General features: G+C 48.3%; 1 protein-coding gene across 9 annotated transcripts in view; it reads right to left on the bottom strand.

The window, feature by feature from the left end:
• Nucleotides 1–5,276: 5,276 nt before the first annotated feature.
• Nucleotides 5,277–25,751, bottom strand: part of DYSF (dysferlin) — a 107,450-nt gene continuing 86,975 nt past the window's right edge. For all 9 annotated transcript variants that reach the window (XM_075499422.1, XM_075499426.1, XM_075499430.1 and 6 more), the window contains 5 exons: nucleotides 16,460–16,559; nucleotides 14,540–14,718; nucleotides 13,731–13,840; nucleotides 13,231–13,378; nucleotides 5,277–6,858 (listed from right to left, as the gene is read on the bottom strand). In XM_075499422.1, coding sequence (XP_075355537.1) covers nucleotides 6,820–6,858; nucleotides 13,231–13,378; nucleotides 13,731–13,840; nucleotides 14,540–14,718; nucleotides 16,460–16,559 — 576 coding nt within the window. In that variant the 3' untranslated portion in view covers nucleotides 5,277–6,819. The remainder of the gene's footprint in view (nucleotides 6,859–13,230; nucleotides 13,379–13,730; nucleotides 13,841–14,539; nucleotides 14,719–16,459; nucleotides 16,560–25,751) is intronic.

The following is a 25,751-nucleotide window of genomic DNA, read 5'->3' as shown; positions in this document are numbered from 1 at the left end:
TATCAGAGCTGAGAGACACTGCCTGGGGCGGCAGGTTGCTGCGGCCAGGATGGATGAACAGAAATGTTAAGCACCAGATCTTGAGGGCACAGACACATCTGGTTGCTGGAGGTCTTCCAGAGACAGTGCCAAGGCAGAGCTGGCAGCATGGTTGTATCTATTTGTAGGGTGCCACTTGGAGGAGAGAAAAGATATATAACACTTAAAACCTAATACCTATGTGGAGAAAAATAGCCATCGTCGTACCACTGTCTTACTCCAGTCCCCATTCAGAGTATTGCCTGAGAGGAATAGACTACTTTAATTTTATGGCGACAGTGACTGTTTTTCTGCAGTGTGTATAGCTCCTAGCACCATAGATGCCTGACTCCTGAATGAGACCCTCGTAACATCAGCGTCTTCAGCATTACTGGTTTTATTGTTATCATAGCAGCAATACCTGTAAAAATTATTTTTAAGTGCCCAGTAGTTATCACCTCAAGTAGTTCTGATCTGGAGCTTTCCAGCAGAAAACTTGGTTAAGGTGCATTTCTGCCTCCTCACCCTATCAGGGACTTGTGTGGGACTCAAAGGCTTCAGTAGAAGCAGCCTCTCACACCCTAAACTTCAGCCCATGGCAGAGTTAAGCCATCCACAGCAGAAGAGACGCCTGCTCTCGTCCCCGTGCCAATCTCACAGCTTTGCAGTGCTGAGCAAACCACGGCCTTCACCACCAGCGCTGGAGAGCAGCTGGACGTGCAGGCTGCTGTTGTCCCAGGAGCTGCAGGACAACTATACGGTGTTCCTCCTGATGGACAAGGAGCCCTGACGCTGCTCCAAGGCAGGGACAGAGCAGCCAAGTGCCAGGGAGCCCCGGGGGCCTCCCTGCAGTCAGCCCAAAGGCCAAAGCAGAGACCAAGTTGCACTCAAAGGTAAAAGAAAGTTTCACGACACTGAGCCTGCTCTGCTGCAAAGCGTGTTTAACGCATTGGTTATTTGAGGAGGCTGGGAGGTGAATGGGAAAAGCAGACGGGGCAAAAAAAAGCTCATTTTCCTTCTGGAAGCTGATGCACGGCAGAGACGAAGACATAGTAGTTTCATGCCCCATTGCTTGGGTGTCTCCATCCTCACTCGGTGCAGAGCCCAGAAGGCGCGATGCACGGATCACCACAGGTCATCCCCAGGTGCATGATGTTTGGCTTGTCTGGGATGAAGACAGACTGCAGCAACACGGACGGGGCTGGCGGCTGTCCCGGCAGCGATGGCACGGTGCTATCCACAGGGGAGGCTGATAGAAAACTCAGGCTATCAGTCCAGGAGCTCCAGAGCCAGCAGAGCAGCCTTTATACTCATCATAACTTTGTGCTTGCCTCTACCAGGGAGGACATTCCAGGACCAGTAAACACCCTTCTGCGTCTGGGAGTGTTTTAAGGGGTTAGACCTCAAGTTAAGACTGAAATGAGTTGTGTCACTGGAGGCCAGGGCTATCTCCGCCTTCTTATCTGAAGATTAATGGACTCTGGGGCCAGGAGGCCACAATGGTCTTCTCTACAGATCATCTTGTTAGGTCAACTCTCCTGGCCTCCGTGCACCAGGCGTGTTCCCGTCCTGTCAGCAGGTAATGAGCAAAATCGATCGCAGGCCCTGTCCGCAGAGGTTAAACCAACAAACACAACTGCAAGCGGCTTTGCAAAGCATTTTTATGGGAGCGCCTTGACCTGGTTCCCACCCCTCGTCCCCCTCGCCCCTGAACCACCTCCCTCCCCTCAAACCACTTTGTTGCAAGCCTCCCTTCTGGGTGAAAACCTCTCTCTTCTGAGCAAATAAGACCGGGCAATGAATATAGAATTGTTATTATTGAAGAGAAAAATTAGTTCTGCTCTTTTGCTAGGTTTTTTTGAATATGCCAGCGAGCCTGCTGGAGGTTAAGGGAGCTCAGCCCCTATGCGGGGTGGCAGCTTTCCAGCTCCTCGTCTCACTGCCCTCCGGCTTGCGGGACTGAGCCCAGGCAGCGTGAAACACAACGGGGTGTTGTCAGGGCGTCCTCGAAGGAGCTCACACACTTCATAACTCCAGCCTTAAATTATCCACAACATCAAGCTGGAGGCCGAGGAAATAATAGAAAAACAAGCGTTACAAAAGTGTTCAAGCAGCGGAACATTTTGCAATTAACTTTTGCACACACCCATGCACGGGCAGGCGCGGGCATGCAGGCAAGACCTGTCCTCTTGTCTCCTGCTGCCCGCTCCTCCCCGGCAAGGATCATCTCGTGCCTTCAGCATGGTGACACGGTTGGTCCCCCTCTGGGACTTCCCACTGATGTGTGGGGTGTGAGAGGCTGCGGTGGGTCTGAGCAGACTGGGGATGGACGATGCCCGCTCAGAGTGCCCGCTCAAACCCCTGTGTCTTCCTCAGATGAAGTCTAGGACATTTGGGGCTCCCCACCCCCTGCCTCCCTAGATCCCAGATGCCAACCAAACCATCACGCAATGGAGGGGGTCTCCTGTGCCAAAGCAGGGAGCACCCATCCGCACCCTTCCAGAGCAACGGAAAGGCATTTGGGGATTCAGGCACAAACGGCCCCAATCTCACCAGCAAATCTCTCTGCATACCTGGAGCATCTCCTTGATACAGCCTGTTGGTGCTGAACAGCTCCGAAAAATGGGTCAGAGAATTAATCCTCGGGTCACTCTGGATGATGGCTGTGTTGGCCAGATGAGTCCTTCCCTCTAGGGAAGAAACAGACCCAGACACAAAGGGACTTGCTGCTCTTTGAGTGAAGTCCAGAAATGGGAAGAGGATCAGAGTCAAGCAGGAGAAGGGTCTTCACTTGGGCCAAGAGCCACCGGGGCTGAGCCCTGAGAAGGATCTGGATATTCACATTCCAGCAGCTCAGGCCCATCTTAATGAGCATCTGCACAGAGATGTGCATGCACGGAGCAGCGGGATGGGGTGAACTCTTTCTGCCTTCCCCGCTGCAGCAGGAGGGTGAAATCTGTGGGATTCTTTTGCCCTCTCCCATTCCCCAGCCATCCACCTCCTCTCCAGCCAGCCCTGGCTTTCAGTAGGCATATTTTGGGTGTTCAGGTTTATAAATGAAGTGGGCATCAACCTCTTTGCGAGTGACTCACCAGGAAAATGCTGGAGGTTGGCTCCCTAAAGTCAAGGCAGCACGAGCTTCCCATGGCTCCTTCACCCACCCCACTCACATGTGCATGCCTTCTCCCGGCTTACAGGATGCTCCAGATCACAGATTAGCCTTGTGAGCTGGTGCACATGGTCTCCCAGCTCATGGGACGAGACGTGTGGGCCCCCCACATAAATCCTCCACAGTGTCACGGATCAGGGGACCACTCACAAGAGCACTGGGGAGGATGCACATATCACAGCTGAGTCATTTCACTGTTCTGCAATGCAGTGTCTCAGGCGCGAAAGGCAGCTGGCAGAGGCATTCCCTATGAGCATCACAACCCCGGTCCCACATCTGTCCTCCCTTCTCCACACTTTCCATTCTCTCCTCCTGCTTCTACTCCCTTGCAACAGCAGCAGAGAGGTGAGAAAAGAGGAGAACAGCAACCGCCGTTTCCCCATCCAGTTCCTTCCAGCTGCATTTTTGCATTCCCACACCAAAGAGGGAAGGTGCCGTAATGCCATCAACACAATAAAACACAGCAGGAAGAAGAAGGTTTCAGAGCATTTCATTTGTAACCACAGTGCATTTTGCATTATTGTATATAAGGCATAGACAGGTGATACATACATCTTCCAGCCATTTCAAACCCCTGAATAACAGGGAGCCACAGGGAATACTTTATATAGGTCCTCCCTCCTGGCTGGCTTTGGTGGAGAGACATAACCAAGCTACAGAGGGCCCACAGTCAGGTGAACAGACGGATGTGGCTGTTCAAGCAGCAATGCAAATGGGATTGAGTTGGTGTTTTCAGATGCTCAGACCTGCTTTTACCCACCACAGGTCCACGGAGTCTTCTTGGCATGAAAATTGGCCCTGCAGCCTGGACTGGGAGCACGGAGGATTGCATGCAGGGATGTAACCCTTTCCTTATCCTTATGCAATGGGATGCCCTGGATCCTGCTCTCCCATCACCGATGACCCGTTCTGGTTTGTCAGGGAAGAGCTGCTAGTAAGTGCTGGGGAATAAAATATGGTTTCTCCCTGGGAGAGGCTCTGGAGAGGTAACACACGAACGTGTTTTGGTAGTGTGGCTTGTCTCTGCTGGGATAGATAGCGGTTGTTGTGATAGGATGGGTGATGAGCATCCAGATATAAGCAGTGTTTTGCACTCAAGCATGGGTAACTCATCTCTCTGGGGCTCTTGGCACCAAGATTTTGTTTCTGAAATAGGTAGGGGCCAATAATGGAAGTAATAATGCCAAGATGGGAAATTTCACGGTCTCTGCAAACCAAAGCAAGGAAGTGAAATAACGGACCTGATTTCCCACTGCGGATAGGAAAGCAAGGCATGCCGGCACTCAGCAAGATATGCAGACACCCCCCGGCAGAGCTGGGTCATGGTGGAAGAGATACAAGGACCAACCACACCAACATTTTCATAAAATATAAAACCCAAAACTCATTAAGGTGCAAAGACAAGCAACTCTTGTCCTCAGCTCATCAGCTCCTCAGGGAGAAAGCATTACGGAAAATTTGACCAAGACCTGGTAGTTTGATAGTGGCTAATAAATGGGGGTGTGGATGTGAATGAGGTTGGGAGGCTTCTAGGGAAAAACTGAACAAATGCAAAAATGAAGCATTTAACTGTGCCGGTAAAATGAAACACCCACCCCGAGGCGTGCAAGCCCAGAGCCGACTTCACCACTCAAGCTTTTAGGAAAGGGATGCTGGATCAGCCAAACCTCAGCAGCAAGGACAGGTTTTTATAGCTGCATGTTCTCCATGTTACAGACACCATCTTCACACATGGCAGTGAGCTGCGCTGTGCAATCTGGGTGCTGTTACAGTACGGAATAACAAGGGATTTAATGCTCAACGCATTACATCCCAATCCAGCAAAGCAATTAGGCGTGTGCTTTTTTCCCTGCCTTCTGGTAAGCACAGGCTTAAGTGCCTTGCTGGAGCAGGGCAGGAGCTTACATTAGCACAGTTTGTCCTGAGAAACTCTGAGCCCCCAGGATCACTTTTCACTGCTACTTGCTCTCACATGTCATGCTGAGTAGCAGCAGCTCCAGGGGACAAATCACAGAATCACAGAATCACAGAATCATATAGGTTGGAAAAGACCTTTAAGATCATCGAGTCCAACCATAAACCTAAATGAAACCGAGGAAGACATGTCTCATCCTGCTGAAGAGCAGCGGGGAAAGATCCGTTTATCATCGAAGTGATCGTAGCAAAAGCCACGCGGTGTCAGAGCAGCGGGACAGCTGTCTCTCAAAGGGACATTTGCTTTCATGCTTGATGCCCCTGTTCTGGGAGATGGTTCCTTGCAGGATGAGTGGATGCAGGATGAAAATTTGAGGCTAATGCTGTTTTGATTAGCATCCTCTCGTGACACGAGCCAGCACTACAAAACACTAGAAAACCCCTTAGACCATACCCCTTCATCTGATTGCAGCAGCAGAGAGACAGACGGACAGGAGGAGGGAATAGAAAACAGCAGAAGTGTCCCAACACTGCCATCCCAGTCCTGTCACAGCTGCCATTTGCTCTGTGGGAGGCTGAGCAAGACCTGCAGGATATGTCTCATAGTAATTCGTTTGCAAAGCAGAAAGCAAACAAGCCTGCTTCCAAAGGTGCAGGTTATCATCTGCCTCATTAGCACCCAGCAGCAGTGAGTTTCGTGGCTTACATCGCAGTCTGGTTTGTACTGTTTTGCTTAAGCATGTTCGGGAGCACAGGAGAAAAATACTCATACTTTCACCCAACTGTGGCTGCAGGGGTTGCATATAGCAGAGGAGGAGAAAAGCAAAGTCCACATGCACTGGTCTGCTCCTGGGACTGCTCTCAGGGTAGGGCTCAGCCCGACTCCGCTTTCTGCCATTACAGCACTGGTTTTGAAGGGAGCCATGTGGGACTGTAGAGGTGAAAGAGCAGCTTAGAGGGAAAACAAGCTCCAAAAAACGTGAGCCAGAGTGTGCAGTCCTTCATGAGCACAAAACTCAGTTGGAGTTTTGATTTAGCTGTTACCACCAACTCCTGCTCAGGTTTTGCATCTCAGCCTTTTCCCTGGGTCCTGTATCTTGTGGGTTTTGCTCGCTTTGGAAAGGCAACGTATCAGCCCAGGCTTTCAGGCTGTGCAGCACATTTCGTCTTCAGTAGACTTTATACATGTATAAACCAGATAATACACATTGCACAGCAAAAGCAAACTGAGGCTTGTTCAGAGTGCAAAGAAAAGTGTGCTCAGAACCTGAGAGATTTTGGCTTGCGCGCGCTGCTTACGCCAGCAGCCCACAACTCCTCTGCTAAGGTCTGCAACAAGTCTGTGCACTCACAGACTACATATGAAAAGGTCCTTTTCTCCCCCACCCTCTTCAGTTTTGCACTGGTATTCACGCTTTACAAATCAGAGCAGCTTAACAAAAAAAAAAAAAAAAAAAAGACGACAGACAAGGAAGTAAAATAAGAAATATTTCAGAGTAGGTATTGTTTACGTGCTGCTTCCGAGGTGAGTGCTGTAGGTGGGATTCTGCATACTGCATCAGGGTAAGTTGTATCTTCATTTTGGCATCAGCCTAGGGCCTGAGAGAGGCTGTTCCTTCTCCATCTCCATCTGCTGATGTGATCCAGCGCAGGGCCGCAACCTCTTTCCAAAATCCCCAGGCAGGCACCAGACCTTTCAGGCGTTTTCCAGCACAGCTTCAGTTGAAAGGTTTCACCAGTTTCATAGCAGCGTAGTTCTAGAGGGAAAGAAAAACAAGGGAAAGAAAAGCTGATTTGAAGCCGGTACAGCAAGGTGGCATGTGGAGGTTAAAGCATTTTTTGGGGTACGGCACAGAACCGCAGACAGGGCAGGCATGACAGCCAAGCTCCCAGCCCCAGCCTGCAGAGGCAAGCAAACAAGAAGTGCATTCCCACTAGCAAGGGCAGTAGAAAGCCCAAGACACGTGGGAAAATGGGTCTTGCCTTCTTCCAGTAGAGGCTACTGGTCACAAGCACCAAGCAGCGAGCACCAGGAGTCACTCCTGGACTTTGATTGCTCCTTCCATCAGTCTTTAAGATAAATTTCCACCTCTTCATACCCTTGTAAGAATTTTGGCACCTCCCCACCAGCACCATCCCCGTGCCCACATGCCTTTCTTGCAGGTGAGGAGACATGTCCAGCTCTTTGTTGAGTTGCTCCAGCCTCCCCCTCTCCTCTGGATCCCGGTGCCCCTTCCACTCCGCTCTCTCTTTGTGCTGCTCCCCCACAAACCCTGAGGCTGTATTCACTACCCAAGCCCTGACCTCGCATCCTTATGGCTCCTTCTCCCCACGAACCCCCAAAACTGGTGACCTCATCCACTCTGCCTGTTGGGTTGGGCCCTTTGGAAACGCGCCCTGGCCCCGGTCTCTGAGCATCTGCCAAGCTGTGCCATGACATTTTCTGGACAGTGCTGCTTTCCACGGGCCAAAATCTGCACCCAGGATCACGCCAGCAATCAGTCGGTCTGAAAAGCAAGAGGACGGTTCTCGAGCCCTGCCCCGTCCTGATTTAGTTTCTTAGTAAAAACCCGGTCCGCACGTCCACGGACTATCTCCAAAGAACCTGCCAAAGGCAAACCTATTGCTGAATTTTTTTTCTGTGCTTTGTCTGCATCCTTTAATGCCTCAGCCATCTGTTTCAACATCAACATTTGGTGTGGGGTTTGTTCCTAAGAGCAGACACCCCAGGCAAGACCGTTCTCTGGGATCTCTACTGTCCCTGTTACTGCACGGTGAAGTATGGGGCTGCCATGGAAAATGAGGTGTCACAGTATTTTAGCCTATTATACGTGCAATTCCTTCCTTGAAAGAAGGTGACAGCGCTGTGAAAAAGAATAAGCTGTGTAAATGCTGCTTATCAAGACCACAATGAAAACACAGATGAAGATGCATGTTTAGGTCGTTTGGAAAGAGCTATATTTAAAGTAGCTCTGATTCAAACCCCCACGACCACATACTGGCCCGTTTGGAAGTCCCTCCCAAGCATATTGAATTTAATTGGTACAGGATGTTCTATCGCTCTGTCACTTTAAAAAAACAACTTTGGAAACAAAGCATAATGCCAGTTACCAGCAAGATCTTTGGAGGAACGGGGAAAAAAAGAAGAAAAGAAAAAAAAAAAAAACACAACAGAAGTAAAGTCTGACCAAAGGCAACTTGATAAATTACAACGTGTAGCAAATTATAAGGCAGTTTGCCAACTGAGGATTTCTAATAATGCCATAAATCAAGCAAGCCAAGTTAGGGCAGTTTACCAGAAGTCATTAGAAAAGCCTCCAGTGACATATAACCTTCAAATTAATTATCCATCCATTTGTCTTTCAGAGTCTATCCTCCAAAATACTCCTATTTTTTATGATTCGACTGGTTGCATTCTGGAGGGTAGCAAGTTTTCTATCCAGCTATGGATTTGTATTAACAAAGTGTTGAAAGCCAAGCAGGATTATCAATCAGCACAGAAAGTGAACTGTAATTAGAATTAATGGCAATGGAAGCAACGCTGGGCTTGCAGAACACAAACAGAGCTTTAAAAGGTAGTAAACATTTTCATGGTGCTGCAAAGCAGAGCTGACTCCAGCTGGAAGTAGCATTACATTTTTCTATGGTGGTAGCCACTAAAATCTTTACAATAATCACTGCTTCGGGGAGATAACCTCACTGCAGTATTCCCTACACGTTACAGATGCAGAAGCCCAGGCTGGACTTTTATAACCTTTTCTTCTGACCTTGTGTCTAGCCCATGACTTTCACTCAACCGTTCCCATAGCAGAAGGCAGAGCTCTTCTCAGCTATGGCAATGTCGGATGAAAAGTCCATCAAAGTCACTGGACCTTTCCAAAAAGCCCCACAGTGTGCCATAAATGAGCACTGCTGGACAGGAGTATGGGGTGGAACTAGAGCATATCTTGTAGAAAGACATTCAATCTCGATACGTGGACGACTTGAGCAACGATGAATTTACCACAACCTTTGGCAAATTGTTCCAATGGTTAATTACCCTTCGTCTCAAAAAATTAGCATCCTATTTCCACTGGAATAGTTCCTCTAACTTCAACATCCAGCTACTGGATCTCATTATACTTTCGTCTGTTGTTTAAGGAGTCTTCTGATGTCAACTTAAATCTAAGGACTGTCTGAGGAAATCATATAGGAAATATCCAGGGAATGCTGTTCCCAGTGTCCTAGCTTGTACAGACCACAATGACAACCACTCTGCAAAGAAAGCTTCGGCAAACCAGCAAGTAATCTGACACTAAGACTGGGTGGAAGAGCCCAAGTAAAAAAATTAAGAACCTCAGAATATCAAATTTTCAACATTTTTTCCCATTTTTGTAAAGCTAGACAACTTTTTTTAATGGGAATTTGCAATACCATGCAGTTTTCCACCCAAAACCAAAAGGCTTTTCAGTTGGAAATGGCCTCTCACCCACTCAAGCGAGTTGCTCTGTAAACAGTTGTGCTAATGATGACTGGTTTCTTATGGACTTGTGCCTAAATTTCCTGTACTGCAGAACTCCCAGCTCCCCACGGGTCCTGATGAACCTCCTCTTCATCCCAAAGCACTTCCAGACCCTTCCCCACTTCTGCAGGTCTCCCCCTGCTCCTTCCAGGGACCCCAGATCCCACCGGGGCAGCCACGGCACCTTCCCTGGCTGGCAAACAACTGCTGGTTGCACAAAGATCTCCTGGGAAGGAGACTTTGAAGAAGACCTGAGAGGAGGAATGGGAAGATCTTTATTCCAGCCCATGATCTCTGTGTCCTGAGGATGGGGGAAGCACAAAGGCACCGCATCTTCAAAAGTTTCTGATCCCCTGAAGTAGCTCTAAAGGCATATATATTTTGCAGAATATTTGCATATAATATTTTGCAGAATATTTTGTTTCTCACCTCAATGGGGAAAATACTTCCCTGGGGTGTAAAGCATCTCTTGATGGATATTCTGAACAAGACCAAGACAACAGCTTCTTCGTTTTCACTGAAAAGCCTGAACCACTGTTTTTTGGGCACTACTGTTGGGAACCACAGACAGCCCTTCACCATGTCGGGTGGAAGCACACGGCTTTCAAATGGGACATTTGCTCTAACTCTCCAGCTACTCTGACCACAAAGCTGGGACTGTGGTTGGAAGCTTTCAGCACTGTATGGGAAATAGAAATAAATCAAAAAAATTCCATTTGTATACCGAGAGCCAGTGGAAATGCCCTGGGTTCGTTTTCAGGTGAGATTCCTGTCTGTCTGGCATGGAGGGTGACCTATGCAGGGTTAGCTTAGCTCATGGGACCGTCAGTTTGCCAGGGCATGTTGTGGATATATATTTCTCAGGTAAAAGATATCCTCCTTCGGTGTCTCGGGCAGAGTCCACACAAGACAAGATTCGGAGCCAGGGCTCAGACTTCTCTGGCAGGGTCTGGTGCATGGTACACAACACTCCCAGGTGGGGAGGCTGTATGCAGGCAGGGCATTCAATCTGCAGGCAGGGGCATTCAATCTGCAGGCAGGGCATTCAGGCTGCAGGCAGGGGCATTCAGGCTGCAGGCAGGGCATTCAATCTGCAGGCAGGGCATTCAATCTGCAGGCAGGGGCATTCAGGCTGCAGGCAGGGGCATTCAATCTGCAGGCAGGGGCATTCAATCTGCAGGCAGGGCATTCAATCTGCAGGCAGGGGCATTCAGGCTGCAGGCAGGGGCATTCAATCTGCAGGCAGGGGCATTCAGGCTGCAGGCAGGAACATTCAGGCTGCAGGCAGGGGCATTCAGGCTGCAGGCAGGGGCATTCAATCTGCAGGCAGGGGCATTCAATCTGCAGGCAGGGCATTCAATCTGCAGGCAGGGGCATTCAGGCTGCAGGCAGGGGCATTCAATCTGCAGGCAGGGGCATTCAGGCTGCAGGCAGGGGCATTCAGACTGCAGGCAGGGGCATTCAATCTGCAGGCAGGGGCATTCAGGCTGCAGGCAGGGGCATTCAGACTGCAGCCAGGTCCCAAAGCTCCTGTTGAGCCAAGGACCAGCTACTGGAAGGACCCTGGAGGTCCCAGTGGAGGTTCCAACAAGCAGAAAGCTGTGAATGAGCTCTTCATGCAACGCCATAGCAAAAAGGGCAACAGAAGCAGGAAAATAGTAACTTCACCTCTGCATGCACCTCTTAGCACCCCTGCATCCCTGTTCCTTACCCTCTGCCTGCTCAGACTGATGGTCCACATGCCCTAATGGGATTCCCTTGAGATTTCCCTCCCATCACCCATGAGCCACTCCTTTTTCCCGAATGAGAGGGGCAGGACACACAAAAAAAATCCTCTACCTGCATCGTGGGACCTCGAAACTGCACATATAGTGGCAAGATTATGTATACAGCACTAAACGCAGCAAGGTCCTTATTTTAAACAGGACCTGATGGTGCTCCTGGCACGCAAATCTGAACAGAAGTCAGGAGGGATTGTTCTTCCATGCATTTAATCAAGGATGTAATGGTGAGCCCTGCCAAAGGTCAGGATGCCAGGGGCATCCTTCATAGCAAACCATCACCGGCACAATTGCCAAATTTAGTACCTGATGAAACGGGAAAGGAACTAAATCTCCAAGTAGATACAGAACCAGTGACCTCAAAAATCTAGGGGAAGCTGGCCAAACACATAAAAGCAGAAAAATTCCATGAAACATGGCCTTACTTTTCGAAATATGACTAAAAATTGACCCAACCAAAATGAAATTAAATACAACAACATTTAGCTAGGAAACAGGGGAAAATCCCGAGTAATAATGAGTGTAAATCAATATTTATAGTCTGCAAACTTTTTCTCCTCTCAACATCGTTTTTATATGATAGCACTGGCACGAATGCAAAGCCACTTGCATCTTCAGGGAAACACTGAGTTCTTGGTCGAAAAGGCTTGGTTTCTGCTGCTTGACATAAAGGGGAGTCTCCAGGAATGGCTCCGAGTACAGGGCGGGGAGGAGGCAATGCAGCACAAATCTGCACTTGCACAATTATTTCCTCCTTCATACTACTTAGCACCTCTGGAATCGTTTCTCCAGCACGAGAAGTATCCCAGCCCTTCCCATGAATACGAGGATAGAAAAATGGGGAGAGCCATGATCTAATCCCATCCCCTTTTTTCTCGATGGGAACAACCGAGCATGCACAACTTCAAATCATCTGAAAGTGATTACGATGGCTAGGAGAAATTCCACACCTCGCTTTTCGGTTGCACATTGCAAGCACACAAAGCCATCTGCAAAAGGCAGCCACGTTCTCTCACATGAAGTTATAAATTACCCCAATGAGTTCTTTTCTTAAAAAAAAAAAAAAAATCATATACAAGAAGCAGAATTTGTTAAGTGCTGGAAAGAGAGAGGCGGGTCATTTTTCTTATCAGTCTGGGAGGAGGGGAAATGGCATCCAAGAGCCAGCATGAATTATTCCAGTGTTGTAGAAACAGAGGAGGATACAAAAACCCACCCCAAGCCAAACTGGAAGGCCAGGGCTCCATTATTTATTTATTTTGTTTTGCCAGTGGAACTGACAGCAAGGCAAGAAAAAGCCACTTTCTTGATTAATGAGGTGAAAACTCTCCCCCTCATTTCAGACATTACGTTGGTATAAAGTGCTCCAAGCCTTGATAACGAAAGACGGGGCTGCCCGAATGCCTATAAACTCCCCTGCATCTTTAAACAATTACAGACTGATGCATTTTTTGCCACTGCTCAGCCCTGTAAAATGGCTGCATTGCTAATGAGGCTGCGTGTTTGTCGGGGATTTTCTCACCAGCCCTGCAACAGGTCCGACATCAGCTGCTCGAACCTCTTTCTTTGAAAACAATCAATTAACCTCAGCATCGTTAGACACGAATTGAAACACGGGCGCAAAGAAGTGAGCACCTTGCAGTGAGTCTGCAGCAGACGCCAGAAACGCAGACTCTCTTTTTGACCCATCATGGTCCACCAGGCTGTTCCTCAGGGACCAGCATGGGACTTTGCAGCCACGTGCACTGGGACCATCTCTGTCAGCGCAGAGGTTGGTCAGCCACAGAGACCTGGGGGAACACCTAAGACCTTGGCCAGCCCCCCATCCTCTCCTGCACCCATCGTACCGGGAAGGCATAGATGAAGATCCCCAGGAAGAGCAGCAAAACGAAGAGCACGATGGCCAGGATAACCACCCACTTGTACCGCCGCCACAGGATGTACTTCAGGGTCTTGTACGGGGAGGTGAACCACAGGAAGGAGGTCTCCGGGCGCCTGGAGCCAAACAAAGTTGAGGTCACTCCTGAGTTCCCCAGTAGTTTCACCCTCCTGGATCCCCAACCCCATGAGCACACCCTGCTGTAACAAGCTGGCTGCTCACCCTGCAAGCCCACATCCTTCTGGGTGGACCATGTCAAATGTCCTCCTTGGTGGTCCAGACCAGCCTCCCAGACACCCTGCATAGTCTCAGCTCATACAGTCTGAGCTTCAACCAGTCAGAAACGGAGCCTAGATGGGAGTAAGCCCATGGCAGATGGCAGACCTCAAACTGGGAACCCAGATTCTCAATTTGCTCCTTGAGAACTCTATGCCCCAGTGGTTACTTTTTCCTTCAAGGTGCTCTTACTTGGGGTCCTCCAGCTTGGGGTTCATATTGGGCTCATCCCGACCCATGCCAGCTGGCCGCTCTTCATGCTCTTGTTCTGCCACAATTTCCAAAGTCATTTCCAATTTGCCCTGTGTGGGTTAAAAACAAACTTATAAACAAGACAAAACAAAAAAGCAAAGGGATAGGTGAAAAATGAATGTATGATGCAAAATACTGATTGGGGAAGGAAAAACTACTTTGAGCGTAACCCAACCACTACCAACAAGGACCATGAGGAACCCAGTAAGAGTGGATTTCACATAGATCCCTCACCTGCCCCCTACAATGTTCTCAGCAGATACTCCAGGACATCTCAAATGTCACTGACACCTGAGTTTAGGCAACCAACTCAGGGATCTTTTGTTGAATGACTTCATTCACTGCCTGGACTCCTTTACCTGTATTGAACAGTTGCCAAAGACTTGAACAGGAGCCCAGACACTTGCATTTAAATATATCAGTCTGACAGCTGAAACCTTTCCCTGGTACTTGGTCACAACACAATGTCATTAAGAATAGATATGATACAGAGTCAAATGAGGTGGCATGTTCCAAAAACCACAGCAAAAATCCCACAGAACAAATTATTTCTTCTGAGGCATTTGCATAGTGCTGGACAAATCCTGGAAAACATCCAGCTGACAAAAGCTGGTCCCTTCGTAAAATTTGCAGCCCAAGACTGCATTTCTTGCCTTGACCATGGCATCCGGCATTGCTTGGCCCAGCCACATCCCTCCTCAATGCTTTGAGGGAGTCCCCCAAGAGAACATGTGAAGTGGCCACCTTACCGCCAGGATCTTCTTTTGATCCTGCTCAGCAACGCAAGGCCACCATCCCTTGACAGTTTTCTGCTCAAAGAGTGACACAAAGCGACTTGAAATCAAGGTCTCATCTGCTAGCTCTAAGGAGCACTTCTCAGCGGTCTTGGCAGGTTTGGGCATCCTGTTGAGATCCATCTGAATGGAGCCTGCAAGGAGGAACGTTACTGGGAATACATCTTGGTGTAACAGGTCCTTAAAACACAGACTGTTTCCCTGACAAAATATTCACTGTGGCACCCTCCCGACCTCAGGGAGCTTGGGCAGACACCCACACAGCAAGGGAGAGAGCAGGCTCAAGTGTAGCCCTATGTCCAAGCACAGCGCTTGTTTTAGCCAGTGGCTCTTCCTAGGAATTGAGCTCTTGGCATCATCGTCGTGCTTAGGAAGACCCGAGCCATGAAGTCCTTCTGGAAGAGGTTGCAAAATACCCGCTGACTTACACAGCTATAACGTTGGATGATTTGCACTGAAGTCAACCAGGCAGGCTGAGGTTTTTATTGAAGACTAAGAGATTTAGGTGAAACTCAAATTGTACACACCCACAGCCCAGTTAATATAAGAGCATTGAGCAGGAGGCTTGCAGATCTCCAATTAAGTTATTTTATTGCCCCAACCAGGTCAGCAATTGCAGCAGACTAAATATGAAGGCTATCCCACAAAATCGATAGCTTCCTTCACAGAGTGATCCAGTAATTAGCACATTTATCTAGCCTTTAGGAAATCCGAGCTCAGTTCTCCAAGCGTTAGTTGAAAGTGCCTGTATTTAATTTACGCTGCTACACTAATTTACCGTATGGTTGGGAACGGCCAAGAATTGGAAAACATCCAGCTGGCAAAAGCTGGTCCAGTTTGTAAAATTTGCAGCCCAAGACTGCATTTCTTGCCCTGACCATGGCATCCGGCCACAGGGTCTTGTCCTGTGGCTCGGCTGAGGGACAGCAGCTTTTTACACTGCTGTGGATAACTCACATTCAGTTTCGTGCTTGTATTTGTAGCTTTTCTGTGCCACAGATTCTTGCAACCAGTGACAATAACAGCACAGATCAGGTTTGGTGTGAAACACTTTTGAGGTCCATTGATGAAAAGTGCTTTACAGAAGCCAAATACCACTTTTATTTGTTGGAATTTGAAAAAAAAGATAATGTTGGCAGTCAAAAGCTTGTGATGTGCAGAGCCAGAAGAGGTTATTTCGGCACTCAGCCTACGTAATTAATCAAAGACAGGATTTAAAAGGATCCTGATCACATATTTCCTCAGTGAAGCTTTTGATGTTTGAAACTTTTTTAGTGGCAAAAAGAAAAGTAGAACAAGATCCAACCAAAAAACCTGTAATGCTGGAGCCCCCAGCTTCTGCACAGATAATCTGCTGCACGGCTCTGCTATCTTTCTTATTAGAGGTTTTTGTTTTATTTTTTTCTTGACCTAAACCCAGATTTCTGAGGATGACTAATGAGGCCAGCCCTGAAAAAGGCAAGTGTTGGATTTAGCTGTGTTCATGTCTAAACATCCCAGGTAAGGCAAGTCACGTCCAATGATCCTGCCTGGTGGTCTCAGCTCAAATACACGGTTAGCCCTGATGAGCTCATTACAGCACAGACACAGCTGAGTCACGGAGAATTGGGGCCTTTCTGGAAGGTGATGGCCTGTTGGATTTGATGATGCCCTCAACATAACGTCAGCCCAGGAACAGGCTGCTGCAGGCTGAGACTGGAAATCTGCCTAACACAAACCACTTACCATCAGTCCTGAGCTTACGCTGACACTGAACCCTGTTCAGTGGCTTAAACTGGTCTTGTTACACTTTCTTCATATCCTGAAAGGATGCAATAACTTTTTCCTTTCTGTCTGCATCAGCAGGAATGAAGCCAAAAAACTCTCCTGACTTACCCAGATAGTCATCAAAAGAGAACTTGTCATTGTCCCAGATCTGGAAGATAAGCTGCGGTGGAATCTTATTTTCTGTCTTGTCCAAGCTCCAGAAGTGCTCCTAAAATCGCACCGGAAAAGAAACCAAGGAAAAATAAAAAGCTCATCAGTAGAAGCGGGCAGAGCCTGGCTACTCTCATCTCACAGCAGTAGAAATCCTGTAACGTAACCGCCCTCAGTGTGTCCTGCTCCGCTTCTGCAGGGCCAGAGCCACAGGAGGACAGCGCTGGCTCTGACCAGTTCTTGGACAAGGATGCTCAGTGGAAAAGCCAAGATGATTCTGGAAGTTGAGTTGGTATCAATTTGTGCCTTAATTTAGTGACATTATTTTAGCAAACAGGCACCATGAGCTTGCAAACAGGGTATTTTGGAGTGACAGCATCACATTCACGTGATTTAGATGAGGGTGACTCTCCAAGGTGAAGAGAGCAACAAGTGTTGAGTGCCAGCGCTGCCAAACGTCACCTCCCTCTTAATTAATGGAAAAATATAGGAATAACACTCAAATTAACACTTATGGTAGGCAATTCAAATACATCCCTTCCCCTTCTGCCCGTCTCTCACCCCAGCTCTGCCAGCATCCAGAGCCCTGCACAAGTCTGGATCCACCATTACTCTGACCTGCTGCCAGGTCTATTGTAAGCAGTTTGGGTGCAGTTGGCCAGCTCGAGACCAGCAAACAGCTCTACCACTCGTCGGTAACCTGTGGCTCCCGAGTTTACTTACTAAACATGAATACGTAAAGAAAGAGACTGGTGCTTTCTAGCAGCTCACTGTGTGGTGGGTTCCTCAGTTCTCAAATGACTTTGTTCATCTTTCCTGCACATCTCCCAGGTTTTCATTCTCAGGACAGGTGAATGCTAGAGTTGGACATGGTATCCCAGTAAATCTGCTGCTAATATTACACCGGGCTGCTACCAAGCTGCATACTGTGCTTGCCATATCTATCACTATATCCAAGTTCAAGAAAGGAGAGATTCAGAGCACCAGCAAGCCATGATGACCAGAGCCTGGCTCCTTGTCCAACCAAGGGAGCAGTGGCACTGTGACACCTGATTTCAGTCCTTATAATGTGAGATCTCTCATTGCCTATACGCCCTTCTCATTTCTGTTAGACGGGCAATTCCCTGCCACTAAAGCTGCATTGACAGCCTGTGGAAAGGTTTTGCAGCAGTCCCAGAAGCCTATTTGCAAAGCACCTAGAATGAAAATTACACCATGAGCATTCCTTGCAATTATCATCATTTACCAAGCCCTTGTGCAGTGCAGGAGCTACCATCCATCAGTTCTGCAACCCAGCCACGGTAATAAGGAATAGCCGCTGCCTGGGAGACAGCATTCGTATGGGAGCTCAGCAATAGGATGAGGCAGCGATTTCTGGTTCCTGGAGAGGAGATGATTTCCAAAACACTCGCCCATGAGAAGTTTGCAACTGCAGTGGCCTGGTTACTACAGTGGATAGGTCAACAGCAAGGCAGATGGTCTGCCTTCTGGATAGTCAGACCAACGCTCCCCAAAAAGCCAGCGGAGGGGAACATTTAAGTTAGACTTCTCTAACAAGGAGGGTTTGAATCCCATTACTGTGACAATGAGCTTGCAGCCACATCGTTATAATATATGGTGGATATGTGCCCATGCCACAAAATTTGCTGTTTATGTGGTTGCAACCGGTAATATGTCCCAACAGGGATCTAATACCACTTTTGGGATGCCACAAGATGCCTGAGAGTTAGGACTAAGAAGTGTTAGGACAGAAGGAGAGAGAGAGAGACACACACAAAGCAGAGGTCTTGTTATTTCTGGCTCCAGCCAACACTTGCAAAGAGGAGGCGGTCATGACCGGTGTCTACTGACAGCACAGGCTCAGAGGTGCGTCCTGTGGGCAATGCCTCCTGCCGCACTCTTGCAACATGGCAGTATCATAAACGGAACAGATTTAATTAAAACCAGGAAACTTCAGCATTATTCATGACACATACGTAGCACCATAAATTCACTGTGGTGGCTACAAGACTCTGATTCATTATATCGTGCAATATTAAAAAAAGGGGGGAAAAAAAGAATGTGTCACACTCCATAAGAACATAAATATTCAAGCAGGGAGACTGTGGGCACTTAAATCCCATTGAAACTGGTTTCACTTTAAGAGATCACCCTGGGCGGTTATATTTCAATTTAGCTCCATTCCCCACCTTGCTTTGGAAAAACACACCAGCATTTTTGCAATGGAGCATTTTATTTATGCATTTTAAATATTTTATAATCTAGATAAATAAAATAAAGTCAATGGAAACTTCCATCTCTCTTCCTCTGCTCATTGCAATGTATTAAAATGTATGTTTATCCAAGGCCAGGGGGGCACGTTTTCCCAGCTGATAAGTCATTTTAAATTAAAACTGCTAAAAAGGGAAAGAGCTCATGGTGATTCTTCCCTTTCCCATATATTGGTTGTGTCCTGCACCGCAGAAGGGCTGTTAGTCATCTAGAGGAGAAAGCCCCCAGGAACCACGTACCCATGCCTAAAGAAGGCGGTGGCCAGATGACCTCACCGTGGGCTGGAAAGGTTCATTTGGGGTCTGCAAGATGGAGGAAGACCCATCTCCCATGGTGTGCACCACAGCGAAACACCACGGGCTCCTTCTGATTGCCCCTTGCTGGGGCAATTCAGACACCCCCATCTATGCTCAGCTTGGGAGAGGATGAAACATGTCCTACAGGTACCTCTTCCTCTCCGGTGATAACTAATGTCCCTGGCTCAGAGGCTGATTTCACCACATCTGCATTCATCAGATGTGTCCATGCTCCAAGAGCATCGCTATGCTGCTGCCTGGGTTGAAGCACCTCTCCAAGCGCACGTTGGACCTTCTCTTTGCACCATCCCATCCACCTGGAGTTGAACATGAGCAAACCCTAGCACTTGGGGCAGCCCCTCTGAACGGCGCGGTGATGGCAGCTCTGCTCTCTGGCGAAGGTACTGCCTGCCGGAAGACCCAATCCCGTGAGTGCCCTGATGGGGAAACAGCAGGAACCAGGAAAAGGAGCAGGCTGTTGTGAGACCTAAACTATTTCCCCAGTATGCTGCAGCAATCCCCCTCCCCTTGGTGGGCTCCTTCCCCATCTGTGGTGCTGGCTGAGGTCTCCTGGGACAGGAGGAGAGCATCTTGAACCCAGGCCAGAGCCAGCGGGTGCTGCGGTGCCTTATGGTCATCTCCCACGCAATAAAACACAACTGGATAAGTGTCCCCTGGGACTGACCATGCGATTGCTGGCAAACGTACAGGACTTTGGGGTTCTACCTTCCCTCCTTCCCATTGCAAGGCCCACTGACTTGCCCACACTCAAAGCGAACAAAACCCACACCCTGGCCAAGTGGATGCTCCCTGCATCCCTCTGCCTCCCCAGCACCACTTCTACCCCTGAGAGCAATGCCCTGGCTTCCCGGGGACTCCCTGCCTGATGCAGGATGACGCAGGCAGGATTCAACCCTTTCCGGGTGGCAATGCGGAGCTCGTACAACGCTAGTACGATCTGTACAGCTTTGGCCTTTCTTGTGGAAAAACACTGTAAATGTGGTTTGGCTGGTGGCGAAGCTTTCCTCCTCGGAGCCCCGTGAAGCTGGGGACACGGCAGAGCTGAGCTGTAAGGGCAGGCTAGGGAAGGAGGAATTTGATGCTGAGCTAAGTTTATGGGTCCATTTCAAGGCAGTGTGAAATTTGCCTCCATGATTAAATCTGGCTACGAAAGTTCACTATAAAAACAACCCAAGGCAAGAAATTTATTTCCTAGCCTTTTGCAAGACATGGGAAGGAAGGGGGCTTGAATTATTGTTTGGGGGTTTGTTTTGCGGTGTTGGAGGGGGAGAGGGGAGGCTGGTGAATATTTTACGGTCGTGAATAATGCAGCAGGGGAGGCAGGAAAAAAAAACAAGCTCATATCACTAGGAAAGTGTTGACAGGGCTGCATTTCTTCTGCGTTGCTTATGTGCGATGGAATACAAAGTAAGGAGCAACCCCGCTTTCTTGGGGAGGCAGAGAGGCCCCAGCGTGTTCACACCCAAGCAAGCCTGACCCGTTTCAGCATGTGCAAGTGGGAGAGCATCAGGTCCCTCATCCCACAGCAACTGGGGAGCCCGGCCACAAAGGAGACCCCCTCGGAGGTCAGCCAAGAAGAGCCTCTTCTCCTGCAGGAGCCAGGACAGGCTGTCCTGCAGGGCCATCCTTCAAGGTGTTGAGAAACTGCTTCTCTGAACCTCATCCCATCGGGACATTTTACCTATTTGTAATAAGGAGACAGCTCAGAGCGCTCATTATTGCACTTTTACTCGCCTCTTTGATGTCCCAGCTGTTGCCAACGCCGACAATTGCATCGCAGGTCTGATGGCACTTGGTTTTCTGCATCTTCCCCTGATCAGGATGGCAGCTGAGCAAAATCCCAAGTGTACAGCATCTGCTGCACTTTCGGGCACAGCCTTGCCAATACCTGGAGGAAGACTCCAGGCGTCACCACACCATAAATGTGAAATAGTCATAATATTTGCCTTGGGGCACATACTCTCATTTCAGTCCCTGGAATCACTCGCTGCAATGCTATTTTCTCAGCCTCCCATGCTTTCCTTCCAGCAGAGTTTATCAGGCTTTTCCAGGGACAGGGGGCCACCCCACTGCCCTTTAGGGAGCTCCAAGCCTTGGGGTCCCAGTCCTGGCCAGTTTGTGAACAGCACTGTTGAACCTTCGGTTCTCGACACAGTCATGCTTCGCTCATCCCTCTCCATACATCCATTGGAAAGCAAAATTCACAACAGTAACTCCTGTCTGAATATCACAGAGGCTGCCAGTGCATCCCAGGTCACGACTGCTGCCCCTGTCCTCTTACAGAAGACCGTTGTGTCGTTGTATCTGCTTGTTGCAGTCCCATTAAAATACATAATATATGACTGCCTTGTCTAACTCTGCCTTCCTCTGAAAAAAAAATGTACTTGGAGCCAATTCAAGATGTTGTATTTTGGCTAAATGTGGAAGGAAAAGGAACATTTTGTGTTTTGCTTTGCTTTCTGTTGTCACCAAGAAAAATGGGAAAGGACATGGTAAAGGACAGGAAACAGGAGAGGAAAAAGTCCAAAATTAAAAGGCAATAGACTTTTTTTTAGCTTGCTGACACCAAAGAGGAATGAAAATTTCAATCTAATAAAATATTAACTGGTTTTAACAAAAATCAGTGCTTGATACTCAAAATTTCATACTAAAACCAACCGGAGCACAGAGATTTCTTCGTACACCCTGGAGGTTCAGTGACGACCGTAACAGAACAAGGGGATGATACAGGGACCCAGCTGCAGAAACCTCACACGCCTGGCTCTTTTTTTTATAAAAATTAAACAACAAAGAGGCCACACACTTACCTCCAGGGTAAACTCTTGCCCTGTCTGACAAATACACGAAGCCCAGGCTGCCCACAAGCTCTCAGCTGATTTAGAGCAGCGTGCTGGGAGCCGTCACTGCTCAGCGTGAGCCACCCCCATGCAAAATCGATTGCAACGGGGACGTCCCCACGCACCCCACCGCTGGCACCGGCTCCTCATTCCCAGCTGGTGCGAATCTGCTGGGTGCAGAGGAATGCACCGGCTGATCTGCCCCAGGTGAGGGTCTGGCCCGTTGCAGGTTGGAGCTGCCAGTACCAGGAAGATGTCAGGACACTATAATGAATTTGCAGAGAAGGTAACCAGAATCAATGAAACCAGATGGAGCTGGGAAAGCCTCAACATCAGGGAGGAAGGAATTTATTCTCGGCTCCACTCAGCAATAGAAAAAACAAGCTGTGAGTTACAGGCCCTTCTTCCCTGCTTTTTCCTCAAATGCCTTTTCACTTTTCTCTCTAGGTGGGTTTAAGACCCCAAACCTCCCTCTTTCTCATGGCGCTCCTGAAGACCTATCTCTAGTATGATTTCTAGGATGCCACCAGCTGATCAGTTACAGAAAAAACTCTTCCAAATGTCAGGTTTGTTGTTATATTCAATGCCAGAACCGGTAAACTTGGAGACTTCAGCTGCACCTTGCAGAAACAGGGTCTCAATTATCCAGAGAGATACGTGCAAGCATCACCCATATCTCACAGACACAGGGTTATTTCTGGGATTATCCTATAGGACCAGCTACTTCTAGCCCTGCGAGCAGCATGCACCCACCACTGCCAGATGCCGGATGTCCAAAGACCTCCAACTCAAAGTCAGTGTGTTTTTGTGCCCAGGTAGGTTGCAATTAATCTGCTTAAAACTTGGATGGGCCCCTTTAGTTGAGAGCACAAAGTGGAAGAAATGAAATGAATGTAAGAGCTCCTTGAAAAAGAGCCTCACCACAACTGCCCCAACCTTCCCACCAAATAAACCAGACAGTTGCTTGCAGTTTCTTCTACAGTAGTGGGATGGGTCCTCTTCCAGCGGCTTTCTTTGTCTTTGCAAAAGAGAATATTTTGTGCTCTGGCACCAATACTTCATTTTCTTGTTGACACCTAACACCGAAGTCTAGTAGCAGAACAAGTATGAAGACAACAGCTATGTTCTTTGGTCTGGTTTCTGCCAATGACATGGCATGACATGGATTTGAAATTGCCAACAATGCTCCCATACTCATTACGTTAATTGCCTGGAATTTCTTTTATGCAACACTTCTCAGATGGTACACAAACAACCCAGCCAGGTCTTGGAAGCTCCAGCCTAGTGGTTTATTTCCAGGTCCACTCAAGCACCAGTAGTTTTTAACGTGTATATTGAGATGCTCTTGAAATTCTACCCTGAATGTTCATTTATGCAGATGACATTTGCTCAGACATTCAGTGTCAAGCTTTTTCTGCCCTGGAGGACATCTAGAATTCAGATTTGGCAGCTATATTCAGCTACCGCTGTAATTGGCACTTGAAGCTGAACATTTCAAAATCAATTTCATGCGTTTTCCACCTCCACAGCGCCTGCGAGACGTGGGAGCTGAGCGCCTCTCTGACTGGGTGCCCAGAGAAATGTGATCCACATCCAGCCTATCTCGGCATTGCTCTCGATAGACTCTGGTTGTACCATGACCATCTGATAAAATTGTCTGCAGAAGTCAAGACCTGCCAGGCTTAGACCTGGGGATCTAAAGTTTAAACCCTGCAGACATCTGCTCTTCTCTCTGCTTGTTGGCAGCAGAGCACCGTACTCATCTGGGACCTGGACCTGTCTGTTCCTCCCCTCCTCAAGTTAATATGTAATTTCATGCAAACATGTCAGGGGCATTGAATCTACCTTTCTGCCCTAGCTCCCCCTGTGAAATAACAGCGCTCCAACATGCAATTTGTATTGACATTCGCCAAAATGACTGCATGATTTGCAGTCTAAGAAACTGTCTTCTCGCAGGACTCGGCAAGCTGCAAGCATGCTGTGGCCATGCAAACGACGTGGCTTGAGTTGTCCATGGCTGCTAGAAAAAGATTTCACAAAAAGAAGCAAGAACAGAAGAAGGAAATCCTGAATAAATGCTGAGAGAGGATGCTAAAGAAACATGCATTTACATATTTTCAGAAGAGCTGTCCCAAAGATGGACTTCCTCTTTCATGGGGATTTTTTTGAAATTCAAAATGGGGTAAATTCCTTTCTCAGAAGGAGAAGCAAAATCTTTATAACCTTACTGCAGCAAGAGAAGATATGGATCGAAAAACATTCTGAAATGGTTAAAATGTTTAGAAAATCAGGAATAAGAGCCTACACTTCCAATCTATAAGTTGAGTTGATGTTCACAGGATTTACAGTCTCCTGCTTTCCCTTGAGGTGCCCCGTGGGAAGAATGAAGCCTCAAAACCCCAGGCAATCCCAGTGCTTTGAAGCTTTGGAGATAAAGTTTCCAAAACTTCCAGTGCCGTGGCAAGGATTAAACAATCCTGGCTACCGCTGACCATCCCAAGGCTTCAGGGTCCGGTTCCACCACGCGGCACCTGGGTTTTCCCCGGGTTTGCAGGCTCCCAGCTCCCCCCAGACACGCACACTAGAACTAAACATCGTGGAGACCCTCCTCCCCAGGGGCATCCTTGCTCTTTTGGGAGAAAATTTGCTATCTGGATTGGGGTGACCCATTCCTGCGGTCCATCCTGCAATGCTAAAGGCAGCTCCAGTCTGCGAGGAGGTGAGCGGAGCAAACAAAGGAGAGCAAATTGAAATCTGCTTTCCTCCCAGCAGCGCTCTCGCCGAGGGCCAACACCAGCAAGGCTGGGCGCAGGTGGCTTTTAGCAGCTCAGAATTTGCCATCTGACCGTTTTGATTTAAATTCCACTTTCCATCGCCTGCGTTTAAAGTTCGGTGCATGGGCTTTTACAGCAGCAGTAATGAACCTGGAGTTCAAACAGCACATGGCGAGATCAAAAATTGCCAGAGCGGAATGTGTCCCACAAATACAAAGCATGGCTTTTCATTCATTATTTTTTCCTTTACAGAGAGGTTTTACAAGCTGTTTATTTTCTGATACAGTGTTGGCAGACATGTGGTCGGAGGAGAATCAATATCAGCACAGTGGGATGTATTTTCTTAAACGGTTTATAGGGGGGTCTTTGCTTTTTCAAAGGGGGATAATTGAATGTAGTACACACTGTACTTTTGATTTGTTTAACATGAAGCGTGAAATGGGTACAGCTATGATTCTGTCAATCACTTTAACTATCCAGCGATTCATTTTGAAGCTAGGCCTCCTCGCAGGGATTGTCTGGCTCAAGGGATGGAGAATTCACTCAGCATCTTCCCCGCCGAAGCGGCAGTTCTGACCTAGGCTGTGCTGGGACCTTGCTGGCCCCACAAAACAAGCTGGGATGGGGGTCCCAGGTGAGTTTTGTGGATGCAGATGGTCCCACTGCAACGAGGTGTCTTTATATTCAAACGAACACCGAGGCTGAGTTCACAAGGGCAAGGCAGGGAGCAGGGACAACGACTCGGGGTCGGGTGGCTGAAGGGGTTTGAGCTTTCAGGGAGGTGTCACAAAACAGGACCGAGTCTCGAAAGCAGGGGTTGTCCCTGCTGTCCACACAGACACACAGACCCAACAATACTCCTCTCAATCTCCAGGTGATGAGCAGGAAATGGAAGTGAATAGATCTCCCTCCCCTAAAGCATTCCTTGAGAGCCAGTCCAATTCTCACCAGCGTTTTTCCACGTATGCACCCCAACTCCATCCCTGTTTCCTTCCCTCTGTGCAACTCCCAGTCCACATCTGATCATTGCATGGCACTAACTTATCTAAGG

This window comes from Mycteria americana, chromosome 4 (genome assembly GCF_035582795.1).
Source record: "Mycteria americana isolate JAX WOST 10 ecotype Jacksonville Zoo and Gardens chromosome 4, USCA_MyAme_1.0, whole genome shotgun sequence".
Taxonomy (NCBI): Eukaryota; Metazoa; Chordata; class Aves; order Ciconiiformes; family Ciconiidae; genus Mycteria; species Mycteria americana.
The sequence above is the reverse complement of the archived record's forward strand: the minus strand, read 5'-3'. Positions and strand labels throughout refer to the sequence as shown.